The 13104-nt window shown below is 45.2% G+C and overlaps 1 protein-coding gene across 1 annotated transcript in view; it reads left to right on the top strand.

Annotated features, from left to right (window-relative positions):
* The first annotated feature begins 2877 nt into the window (after window positions 1–2877).
* The window catches only part of ABTB2 (ankyrin repeat and BTB domain containing 2), a 111077-nt gene continuing 100850 nt past the window's right edge, over window positions 2878–13104 (top strand). The window contains exon 1 of the mRNA XM_066320308.1: window positions 2878–3949. Within this exon, the coding sequence (XP_066176405.1) occupies window positions 3088–3949 (862 nt within the window). The 5' untranslated portion in view covers window positions 2878–3087. The remainder of the gene's footprint in view (window positions 3950–13104) is intronic.

Below are 13104 nucleotides of genomic sequence, written 5' to 3'. Positions count from 1 at the left end.
GAAGGAAAATGGAGTTTCCAGAGTCCCGTATTCTTGTTTATTATGGAACTTCCACTGTTACATGTTTTATCTGTTTTGTTTATGTTCCTGGAAGTCTTCTGGTGCTTTCTGCTTGAACACTAATTTTAGAGAGAAATTATTATGAGAAAATCTATCTGTGGGAAGTTGACTTTGTTGTGTGAAAATAACTTGGGAATCCTGTTGGCTCCAGCTGAAACATATGCAAACAAACAAACCAGCTGAGTACTTATTGTGCCTTATAAATCAAGGAATGTGGCGTTGTTTCTATGGGTGTTTTGATGTGTGACCTGTTGTCATTATGGGGCTCAAAATTTTGGAGTTTGAGGTTTAAATCTTCTGTAAGGAAAATTCTTTCCGTTTGAGGGGTGCTTCTATTCTAAGTGGGTTTTTTTCCCCTATGGAACAGGCTGGTGATACCTTTGCAACAGAAGGCAAAAAGGATTTATCTGGCAAAGTTTTTTCTTTTACAAAGTAGTGCTACAGTGAGAAAACACTGTCTGAGGGAAGTGGGAAGGCAGACACTGCTTGTTAAACCAGATAATTTTTGGTGTTGTTAAATGGAATGGCAGGAATAACAAATTGTGTGGGAGTATGGGAGAAGTACGATAAAGGGAAGGAACAGAAGTGGTATGTTGAAGTTTTGATTGCTTGCACAGCTGCATTTTTCCAAAATAATGTCACGTTCCTATTTGCCAACAGTGTAGCAATTCACTGTGTCAATTTAGCCTTCTTGTGATTGAAATGAGTCCTGGGAGCTAGAACAGAATGAGTTTTAGAGAAAGCTTTTGCCAAGAGGCATCACAAAACAAAGCAGGAAGGATTTTTGGTGAGAGAGGCCAACTCTGTTGCCTTTTTTTTTTGCCCCATTCCCATTCTTGCAGTGATCCTTGTGAAGACACAAGTCTTCTGAGCATGATCTTAGAGGAACTAACAGGGAATAAAATAAATACCCTGGTTTTGAGGAGGCCCCACATGGTCACCCACCAAAAGTCTTGTTTAAGAGGCTCCCAGTAGTCCATGGCACCCGAAGATTGGGGTTAATTACAGATGTAAGAAAAGAGGTGATAATTTTTTATAAGGAAGTGTATTGATTGAACACACCAGACTTAAAACTGGGTGCTTTGAATCATCCTGCCTTGTCTCACATTTAGGGACCTATTTACCCTCTCTACTGTCAGTTTTTGTATTGTCAGCTCTGAAAAACATAGCCTAAAAAATACACCAAATTATCAGCGTTAGCTTTGATCTGTAAAATAACACCTGAGCAGGGCATCAGTTGTGCAGTAAAAGTTCCAGTTTCTGAGCTGACAGTGGAGCACAAATGAGGAGCTGAGGTGTTAAGATTTCCAAATACATTGGAATTACTTTGAGAGAATTAGGGCTGGTTTTATTAGACAACTTTTGCATTGTGTTCATGAATTCATGGGGAGAAGCTATGACAAAGCTGGGAGCTGCATTATAGTTGGACTTCAATATAAAAAAGGTAAAAGATGATCTTATGTTTAAAAAAAAAATCAGTTTTGGGGTTCAGCTAGTGGAAGTTAGGATGCCTTGTTAAGTATTTTGTCTTTTAGTATAAACAGAAGCTGCTTGACCCTGTGAGCAGAAGTGCATAAGTAAAATAGATGATTTTTCAAGTATTTAATTTATGCCTCATAGTAATAATACATTTTTATTCACACTAAGTAATGTATATACTGCAGCACAAAAAGACAAAGGGATCTCCTGTAAGGTAGTGTAGTTTTGAAGCAGAAAATCTTTCCCGTATCATCTAAACCAATCCCTCTGTCAGTTAAAAAAATACTCCCCTTTGTCCTATTATTTCGGAAAAGTTTGTCCTCATGGTGCAAAGAGAATTTGTCATTTTGAACCTAACTCTGGAAATCCAGGTGTTGAAGCTGATAATAGCTGGAAGCTGTATCTTGTAAGGAACATTACTGTGGAAAAGGGTTTTTCGGGGTTTTTTTTAGTCTGTAGTTAAGGGCTGTGTAAGATCTGTCTTGACAGTACTTTTTGATGTGAAAATATCCGTTGTGACAAGTTTTGAACTTACTCTCTTCATGCTCCTACTCATCATGCCCTTCCACATGTATCCTACAAACAGCGAGAATATGGCAGGAATAGAGAGCAGGAAAATTCGGAACCCGTGTGAACGAACAGATTAAAACGTCCTTCGAGCCAGGAGGGTTTTTACACACTTTGTCACAGCGGCAGCATTATCAAGGACACGCATTCTCTTGCTCTGTCGTGTTTGCCTGGATCGAGGGACCGTAAATAGCAGCGGGTTTGGGATCTTGGTGGGGGCTGCGACTTGTAGGAAGCAGTGAAAGAGCGTTTTAAAATTAAATTCTAGCGATTTGGGGACCCGAGCCCCAAACCCAGCGAGACTCGCAGCTCCCCGCTGCGGCCGCACGGGGGCGCCCCGGCCCCGCGCTCCCGGCGGGACGCGCTGGGCTCCTCCGCCCTGCGCACGGCTCCCGGCCCGAGCTCGCCGTGTGCGGAGCCGCCGTGCCCCGAGGGCTCCTGCCGGGGGCTCCGGGCCCCGGGGCCAAGCGCCGATCCCCGGGGCCAAGCGCCGATCCCCGGGGCTCCCGCGCCGACCCCCGGGGCTCCCGCGCCGACCCCCGGCCGCCCCGCACAGCCTCCGCGCCCCGAGCGGCGGCGCACCGCCCGCTCCCCGCGCCCTCCCTCGCCCCGCCTCCCGCCCCGCCCCTCTCGCGTGTGATTGGCCGGGCCGTTCTCTCGCCGCCACCGATTGGTGCTCGCCGCGCGCCTCATTTGCATGCGGCGGTGCGGAGCGCGCGGCGGAGGCGCGCCGGGGAAGTTGCGCCGGAGCCGCCGCCGAGCGCTGTCCCGTCCCGTCCGTGCCGCCGCAGCCTCCGCCCGGCCCCAGCGGGACGCGGCTGAGCGCAGCCTCCCGCCGGGATGGAGGTAGCCGGGCCCTCGGCGAGGCCTCCTGCCCGCTGCGCTGCCGGTCCTGCCGCTCCGCTCGGGGCTCGCTAGGGCTCTGCCCCAGCCTCACCTTTCGCGCTTGTCCCGCCGCTTGGCTTAACCCTCGTCTTTCCTATGGCTGGGATATACAGCTCGACTCTGAAGACCCTGGAGGATTTGACTTTGGACTCTGGTTATGGGGCAGGGGATTCCTGCAGGTCCCTCAGTCTCTCTTCTTCCAAGTCCAACTCGCAAGCCTTCACCTCTTCTCAGCACAGAGGCAACTGGTGGTACTACTCGGGCTCCATGAACAGTAGGAACAACAGCTGGGACACCGTGAACACCGTGCTGCCGGAAGACCCCGAGGTCGCGGATATCTTCTCCAAGTGCCCTAAGCTGCCGGATCTGGAGGAATACCCCTGGAGCGATGAGGACGTCGGCAGAATCCTGCGCAGAGGGAAGGCAGACGGGCAGGGCCGGAGCTTTTCGCAGGAGGCTGTCCGGCGGCTCTCGCGGCTGCTGCGGCGCGCCCTGGTCAGGGTGTCCCGGGAGGCGCAGCGCCTCAGCGTCATGCACTCCAAGTGCACCCGCTTCGAGGTGCAGAGCGCCGTCAAACTCATCCAGAGCTGGGCGCTGGCCGAGAGCTGCGTGCTGGCCGCCGTCAAGGCGCTCTCCCTGTACAGCATGAGCGCCGGCGACGGGCCGCGGAAAGGCAAATCCGCCCGCTGCGGCCTCACCTTCTCGGTGGGCAGGTTCTTCAGGTGGATGGTGGACACGAGGATCTCGGTGAGGATCCACGAGTACGCGGCCATCTCCCTCACCGCGTGCATGGAGAACCTGGTGGAGGAGATCAAGGCCAGGGTTTTGGCGAGTCAGAGCCCCGACGGTGGAGGGGACATCTCGGCTGAAGTCCTGGAGATGGTTATCAACAACGACGCGGAACTTTGGGGAGTGTTGCAACCTTACGAGCACCTCGTCTGTGGGAAAAACGCTAATGGTAAGCTCCAGCTTTTACAGGCTGTTGACTTCGTACCGGCAAGCTTTACAGTAAAGCCCTCGCTCTCTGTGGGCTTGGGGGGTTTTCTGGGTTTGCTTTGCATCTGGATCGCATCTTGGTCGTGGTTTGTGTGTGCAGAAAGCAGGCACGACGCTCCTGCCAGGCAAGAACGCTCCTGCTCCGGCCCTAAGATGTCCCAGGTTATAAAGGGCTGTGGGAAACCAAGCGCTGTTGTCCTGACAAACATCTGACTTCCCAGCAGCTGCTGCTTGGAGCATTTTCGCTCTAACTGGCGTGCAAATGTGTTCTCTGTAACTCTGAGATGAAATGTGCTTTACGAGCTGCTGTCCAGAAAGCACCACTCTATCTCTTTTAAACCAAATTTCTTTTACAGCCAGTGTCTTGTAGTTTCGTCTTAAAGGTGCTGTTACCACCTACAGCCTGGAGAGGGGAAACAACTTTATTTTTTTTTTCCTTTGCGATAGTAAAATTCACTTTTTGAGCAAAACCTTTTGAGCTTGTATATTGCTGAATTCCTCGTAGTTGAGCAGGAGCCTGGGGTGTCTTTTCGTGCCCTAAAGAGGAGCGTGTGTGTGAGTGCAGGACGGTGCCTCCAGTGATGGCAGTAGCGCAGTGTTCAGGTGCTCACCGCTGTCATTGGTTTGGAAAGCGAAGTTTCCGAACGCTTAGGCAGCTGAAGGAATGTTGGCATCCTCTTGCTGGAGCGAGGAGCACTTTGGAAGGCTTAAGCCCTGGCAGTTGTGTTAAGGAGCTGCGCTGTTTATTCTGCATTGTCACACTGAGGAGTACCACGTTTTTCCGTGGAAAATTCAGGGGAACGTCCAGTTTAGGAAAAGTATTTTGTGTACCACCCACGGTTTCGTGACTTTTGCTGGCCTCTGTTACGGTCGACTGTTCCATGCTTAACGCGTTTGTGAGTTAACTCTGTAAAACCAAAGGGTTTTCAAAAGGGAGTTTCATAGCGAGAGAAGTGAAGGAGCTGTTTTAACTTGAGGGGAAAACCCCTTTGAAATGGTTAGAGATGGGCTGACTCAGCTCCTCCTGGGTGCATGGATTTCCTGCAGTGTTCCTAGCGCTGCTGTGATTCACATCACAGGCACACAGGTGACCGCAGGGAGTTGTCCCCCTTGGGTCAGCATTACTAACCGTCTGTGAGATAAATGTGAAGGGGCTTTTGGATGTTCTGTTGGCTCCGGTTCAAGGCTAGCTGTAAGTGTCAAGGTCAAACACAGACCTCTGCACTCCTAACTTCAACGCGCTCGGGTGATGAGAGGTATGAGGATGCCGTGTCTGCCAAAACACTTGTCATCCTTCGTTTGTCGTGGGAGTGTTTGTTTGCCACCAGCTCCGAGAGGAGGAGGACTTGTTTCCCCTCCCTTGTTCCTTATTTAGGAACCTGGAGTGAAACATTGTGGTTCTGGGGACCGAAATGTGCATTTCAGCTCTTCCCTGCCCAGTGCTTTGGCCACGCAGGTTCCGTGTGTAAAGCGAAGAGTTGGACCCTCACTCGGCTTTTTTATCTACTTCTTGAGAGAAATTTCCTTGGAAAAGCTGCAGTGAGTGAATGGATGCTGGCGTTGAATGGGAAGAAGGGCGAGTGTGCGGGGAAATGATAAATATTCAGAGCGCCAACTGGTCAGTTCTGATAACACTCCCGCTCAGTGGAAAGCCGGGCAGTCAGTGGCCACACAAGGATTGGCTTCTGTCGCCTCTTTTGTTGTTCCTGCCTTTCAGATCAATCCTGTCAATAATTGGATGCGTTTTTTAAGTCTGGAAATTGAATAAAACCGCACATGAAGGCATCCTGTGATTTCCTGTGACAGTCTGTCACCAGTGTTTTACCTGACACAAGTCAGTGAATCCTCTAAATGGCTTTTCTTGCTGTTGGAAGGCCACAAATGGTTTTATGTGGATGCAAAAAAGCTTGAAATATCTTCTCTATTCTTCTCCCTGTAGGAATTGTAAATGAGTAGTATTCACATCATTCTGCACAGTGCTTTCAAATGATCTTGTCTTTTACATTCATTTAAATCTGAAGTAGATCTGGCAGTGAAATAACTGGATTTATTCCTGTTTAACGAACAGGGAAACTTGCTTTACTGTCACTTTTGTTTCTTTTCTAGTAAAAGCATTTAGCGGAGCACTCGTAAACTGCAAACTGGGGTACGTGTGTGTGAGTGTGTGTTGGGTTTTGTTTCATAGCCCTGAGTTTGATGTCAGAGACAAAAAGCACTTAGAGGTTCAGTTCTAGCTCCAGTCAAGCATTGTAATCCCTGGATGAAATCCATGGCGCTGTCCTATGCAGAAGATTGCTTGGGATTATCATAATGGACATTTCTGGCATTATGATCTATTGAATACCATTTTCATTATTAGATCAGGACAGCCTGCTGCTTTAGAGTCAAAGAAACAGTAAGTAAATACATAAATCTTCCTAAATTCTCATGAGACTGAGGTTTAGACCTGTATTTCTTCAGTGACTAATCTCCCTTCAAAGACCACAGTCCAGTCCCTGCTCTTGAAGCTTTGGAGGCTGAAAGAGCAATACTGTGTATGACAACAAATGTGTTTTAATCAACGCCTGCTGCGTGAAGGGTAGAGTTTGAAACTCTCTAAATGCTTAAGGGGGAGTTTTATTATTATTATTTTAAAATAAATAATCATCTGTGGCTTGTTTATTTGCCCTTTCTGTGAAGCTGTTCTTTAATCAACTTTTTTGCTGCTTCTGTGAGCCATTCTCTGCCCTTAAGTGCAAGTTCTGACTCTGTGCTTGGGACTTGGTGGCTCTGCTTTGGAAGGAGGAGGAATGACCTGAGCCTGTGGCCCTGGGTTCTGCCAGACCCTGGGGGTGTGAATGCCTCCGAGGGTAAGGTCTTTCCAGGCACAGTTCAGGTGGGATGTTGCAAAGACAGTGCTGGAAAGAAAATGAAACAAAGGCGGCAAGAATGATAAGCAGCTACTGAACAGTGTAGCTAATGAAAGGTAAAGCAAGTGTAAATTGGAATACAGCTTTTATTTTTATTTAAATGGATATATATATATGTGCAGTGGTAGAGTGGTTTCACAGGGATTTTGAGACACACTAATTTGGAATATTAAAGCCTATTAATTTCAGATGCTTGAGAGAGAAGTTGGAATCTGACCTTACCTTGGGAATGTGTTTCTTTTACTTGATCTGCCTGTGTTTGGTGCACGGTTCTTCAGACTCTGAGCTGTCAGCACTGCAAATACATTTTGATATTATTGCCCTGTTAATTACAGCACTTGGGTTGTACTGAACTCTCTGGTTATGGTCAGGCACTCCTGTGTCTGCCAGTCCACCTGCTGTGCTGTTTAATGCATCAGCACATCCTGGTGCTCCGGAGATAGAAGTGTTGACAGATGTTTTGCCAAAGGAAAAAAAAAGGAGAGGGGGAAGGGTTGGAATTTAACTTGATAATGCTGTTTCTTCATGTACCTCTTAGCCCAAACACTTGAAGTTCTCCCTGGATGAGCTAATCCACAAATGAGTTTTGTGGTTTGCTCAGCTGAAGATGAAGAAAAATAGGGTCTGCAATAATTCTGCTTGTGTTTTGAGGTATTTTTCTTAGAAAGGGTTGAGGGGGGAAGTGTATAACCTTTCCTCACAGTGTGAGGGAGTGGTTTGGACTCCATAAAATGAGGCATGAATTTTCTTCTCTCTAATACTAAATACTGACAAACCTTATCAAACATGGGCTTAGCATTTACTGTCACCAATTCCATGTTCTTTTGGCTATAATTTTTAACCTGTGTTAGTTCACTGCACTAACAGAGGTTAAAAATTACAGCCAGTTTTAAGAGAGGATTTTTCAGAGCTATGCTGTGGTGAAAATTCCCTTTTATACCTATCACATGGTCTGAAGTAGCTCTTTTATTTCTGCATAGTCATGGTGCTGTATTGAAATGCAGCATGGGGGAAAAAAATAATGACATTTCAATAAGCAGAATGTCCTTTTGTTATCTGAGCTGAACAAACTGGTGTGCTCATCAAGAGCCTCATCAATTTTAATAAGCTATCAGCTCCACAAGTCTTCAGGAAAGCACTGCATGGCGGAAGGGGGGGCGTTTTGGGGAAAAGGGCTGCAAATGCAATCAATAAACGAAACTGAGGGGAAGCACAAGGCTCATATGGTGGTACAGCAGGTGGCTTGCAAATTGTTTCAGAAAAAATAGTCATGTAACTCTGTGTTTCTTTGTCTGAAGCAGGACTTTGAAGCATTTTTGGGGATTCCTGAGCATGAATTCGGTAACTTATGTACACATTTCCATCTTGGGTGAGCTGGTTGTAGCTATGATCCTATTCCAGCTTTGGCTTGATTCACTCCTGGACCCCCAAGCCACTGTGTGTGCTTCTACTCCTACACAGCCAAGAGCTTGGATTTCTATCCACAAACCCACAGGGACAAATTCTTTAAGCCTAAATATTAGTGCTTGTACACACACGTTCCCCTCTCCTACAAAAACAAACCGCCAGGTGCGTATCTGCAGATGTTTGTGTTTGTAATTGTGCAGCTAATGTTAAAGTACAGAGCAAATAAGGCTAACCTGCCTTTTTTTTCCCCCACGTTACTGTGTGTCTATAGATCTGTTTTAGTCATAGCAAAGGAAAATCATGATGTAATGATGCTGTCTTAAATTAATCCTTCACATTGCTGGTATTGTCCCATGGCAATAAAAATTTGTGTCCTTTCAGTAAAATTGGTTCGAGAGCAAGTGCTGAAATCCCTCTCTCTATAGCTACCAGCATCAAATGCTGCTGATGTTTAGATTTTTTGTGGAGTCAGTGTTGGTGGCAACTTAGCCCTGTGAAACGGAGTTGTTTCTCTTGCAGAGAAAACTGTGACCTCTTTTGTAAAGGCTGAAGTCTCTTGTTACTGCTAAAGTCGGAATCGAGCAAATATTGTTGGGCTCAGGGCAGAATTTTAACCCTAAGTGACAACAGAGTTCTCATGCTTGGTTCATTGATTAATTGATTTTCCCGGTGAGAAATAAAGCTGCTTTAGATCAAAGATTAGCAGCAAACAACAGTGCAATATCTGGGGTGCTATTACATGTTATTTTGTGTGTGTATGTCAGCAGAAAATGAGGAATGAGCTCTGAGTGTTCACATTATTAGTAATAAAATGCAGTGTGTTTGATGTACATGTCTTCTGATACCAGAATAACTGGAATTAAATTGGAGATCTTGCAGCTGATTTTGCTGAACTGGGCCACCAGAGAGTTGGTTTTGTTTTGTTGTTGTTTTTTTTTCCTTATGCACCCCATCTAATTTCTTATGTGATTTGAAACTGCAACTCACCTGATCAAGGGAGAGTTGCTGGTTCTCAGTCAATTTCTGTAACTGATCTATAGAGTTATGGATACCCTCTTCTTCCTTGAGATCAGCACTCATCTAGAGCATGGATGTTTATATATATACACATATATATATATTTTAGCTGTTTTGCCATCTTAATCCTCCCCAATTTGAGGTTATTCCAACACTAACGACAGTAGTAAGAAAGGGTAGTGGTGAATTTTGAATAAATTTTGTTTTGATAATGGGGTTGAGATGAAACATCTTTTTGCACTGAAAAATCTTGTTTGGGTAGTAATGTAATTGCAATGTTTTCATGTTGTAATAATTTGTTTCTGCTGGTATACATCATGGGATTCAATTACTCCAGTTAATGGTCCATTTAGAGCTTTCTTTATCTGTTTGATTTTTCTGTCCCTTTCCCCAGCTTGGTTTTGTAATTGATGGGTCTGCAACAACTCAAAGGAAATGTTTCAGTTTGTGAAGTCCTCTTGTTGCAGAAGCATAAGTAAAGTTCTGGAAACATATATTTACAATAAACAATTCCAAGCTGCAGAGGAAGGAGGATGGATGAGGACTCGCTTAATTAACTTCAGGGAGAGCTGAAGCTCCAAAGTGCCTGTTTGCACTTGGGAGCTTAAATCCAAAATCTTGGTGCTGAAGTAGAAGTAAGTTGTTAAAAAGCTCATTTTACAGCAATGTAAAAAATGGAATAAGGCCAGAATTGGTATTAATGCTGTGACCTTCACTAAAGGAGCCTGTTGTCCTTTCTTAAAGGCTAATGCATTTTACATTTTACTTTTTCTTGAGCAACTTGTCAGTTGTGCCAGCAGAATTCAACAGAAGAGGAACAGAGGCTTGTAAACACAATAAACCCACTGGATACTCTGCAGTGACCAGTTGATCTTGCAGCTGTCTTAACTCTCCTGAACGTTTTGGAAACAAGATGAAAATAATTCTCCATTTACATTTGAACTTTCACTGTGCATTTGGTCAGGGCTGAGCTTTTCATGTCAGTGTATGTGGTCCTTAGTTATAAACATTTCCCATTGTTGGAGGCTCAGGGTTTTGCAAACTGCACATTAAGGAAAACAACTCTCCCTGATGAAGTCTTGCCCCACCAGTAGACAGCAGGAGGAAATGTCCAGTGGCTCATGTTGGACTATGAGAATTCAGGCTGATGAACAAAATAATTAAGCCAGTAATTTCTGCTGCTCCTCTTCTTTTAATGGGATCGATTTAGGTGGTGTTTTGAACCTAAGTGCCTGACAGGACATTTGATTAAATCCAAACAAGCCTGAGGCAACAGGACAGTGGTGGCTTCATGCTTTCTTCATGCACAAATTGGGGCCGAAGTACTTCAACAGAGCTCTTGATTCTATTCTGTACAGAAGGGCAGCTACATTAAAAAAACCCCAAACAACCAAATATGTGTGTGTGTATATATATACATACACATTTATATATATATTTAAATATATATAATATATGTGTGTGTATATATATACACAGTTTCATATATATATGTGTGTGTGTGTATATATATATAACTGGTTGACTTTGTTTGAGAGCATGAGTCAACTTAAGGGTTCCAAGTTGTGGATTTTTATGGAATGCCAGGTTGGAAGGGACCTGAAGGATCACCTTTTGACCACATGAGTGAGGAGAGCCTTAGAAGTGGAGTTGCCTTGTTTGCATGGCAGGACTCGTCCCAGGAGAGCAGCACTAGAGAGAGGAAAGGTTTGTTCCCTTCACCCCCAGCACATCCAGACTTGCCTTTGGGTCGCAAGGCAGGCAGGATCCGTGAGCCCAGGCTGCTCCTTGGGAAGGGTTTGGATGCAGCAGGTGACCTGGTGAGGTGGTTGTGTCCAGCCCTGACTCGGGGGTCTGGCTGCCGGGGTGCTGGGTGCCCTTCCGTGAGCCTGGGGGATGTGGGATGGAGTTAACAGCATGGCAGTAACTTCTGAGGAGAGAGGATGATGTGGCTGCTGCACTCTTCAGGATGGGACACTAAGGATTAGAGTTAAATGGAATTCTGAGCTGTAAAATCCTTGTCTATTGAGTTGTTACGTGGTCCCTGCAGGTGCAGACCCCTTAGAATTGTAAACGTCTTCCTCTGCTCAAACGCTGTTCCTTAGTGATGTGATTCCTAGTCCAGCTGATGCTGTTTGATGATGCCCCTCCTTCGTGGGGCAGCAGTTTGCATTGGTCTTTGCTGTGATTTTAGGTGAAACCTTTCTCTGAAATTTCCCCTCAGCTGAGCCCTGGGAGCATCATTACATCGTGTCTCAGGGATTGTTTGGTGCTTTGTGTGGCTTCCACCTCGACACTCAGAGGTCAGCTGTAGAGCTGAGCACTTGTCAGTCTTGTTCTGGTTGTTTAATTACTACACCTGGGTCATCTCTTTCTTAAAGCCTTTTTGATGTTCACGTCATTGTTGTACTTGACCTGCTTCAAGTCTGAATTGAGCAAAATGCCAGAGCAATTTGTCATCAGGATGCATTTGGCTCTCCCCGTCCAAAAATTAAGAAGCCTTGACATAAGCAAAAAAAGGAGAGGAAAATGTGCTTAAACAATTCCTGTAGCTTTTGTGTAGTGACACGAAAATGCTTGAGATTATGAAGAGTGTGTGTGGTAGAATCCTGGGATAGACACAAAGAACTGAAGCCAAATAAACATTTCAGAGCAGCTTCTCAGTCTGTGGATGTAGATTTATGACAACTGATAAATTTGCTGTGGGGCTGTGCAAGATCAAAGTAAAAGTTGTTTATGATATTTTGGGGATGAGAGGAAAGGAACACTACAGAAGACGTAATCTGCTTGTCCCGTTCTTCACTGTTTATAACATCACAGTCCATGTTGGATCCTTCTGTCGCTGTAATTTCTATCCCAGTCTGGAGTCTGTTGCTTGGGACCTGGAGAATAAAGAAGAAAATACAACTCTGTTTACGCTGGGACTTATACATTAAAAAGATAAGCATGTAGAGGCATAAGTATCTATTATGTTTTTGATCCTGTATAGGTCTGGATTTTTTCCTGATTAATTCCAACATGACAGTGAATAGATTTTCTTCTAGTATTTACATTTTATTGTTTGTGAGTAAAGCACACTACTATTGGGAGCTGAAGGACAAGAGTTGAATATTGGCAGACAGTTAAAGTAGGGAGTTGGGCCAGGTTTGCCTCATATTCATTCTTCAAACTGTTTTGGTTTTTGATGTTTTGCTAGAATTTAGTAGAATTCAGTTTCTTGTTTGTTTTGTTTAAATGACTACTCAGTACTCCAGGCACCACTGACTGATGTCAGGTGAAAGCAAAAGTGAGGGTTTCGAGCTGCTTTTAGGCAGTTCACTCACCTTTATCTTTGATTCCTCTTACAAATAGCTGCGAGGTTCCTTTCTCGTTTCTTTTCCCCGTGGTAGTGCAGTTTCCTGAGATAACTCCACAGGCCTGACCAAAACCTCAGGGATGGGTGTTCGTCGTCATAATCCGAGAGAGAACATACAACGCAATGTGTTTCCTGTGTGGGGTGGATATGAGTTCTCTCTAATTGCACATTGAATTTCTGCTCTTTGGTTAAGCGTTATCTTCATTCCAGCCCCCCGCCCGGTTTGGTGCTCAGCTTGCATTGGCGACTTTGTTTAGTCTAGAGATCATAAAAATTTCTCCCGAGCTGCACTGATACCATTTTATTACGGTCTTAGTGTGGTTTCTGGTACTTTGAAGCTGTTATATCAATTTTATAATGTGCCTGTGGATATTCGTGCTGTAGGGACACTTGGACTTAGAGGGGAGGGAAGACGGTGAAAAACTATAA

Source organism: Sylvia atricapilla, chromosome 6 (genome assembly GCF_009819655.1).
Source record: "Sylvia atricapilla isolate bSylAtr1 chromosome 6, bSylAtr1.pri, whole genome shotgun sequence".
Taxonomy (NCBI): domain Eukaryota; kingdom Metazoa; phylum Chordata; class Aves; order Passeriformes; family Sylviidae; genus Sylvia; species Sylvia atricapilla.
Note: the sequence above shows the minus strand (reverse complement) of the source record. Positions and strands in the feature narration are given on the sequence as shown.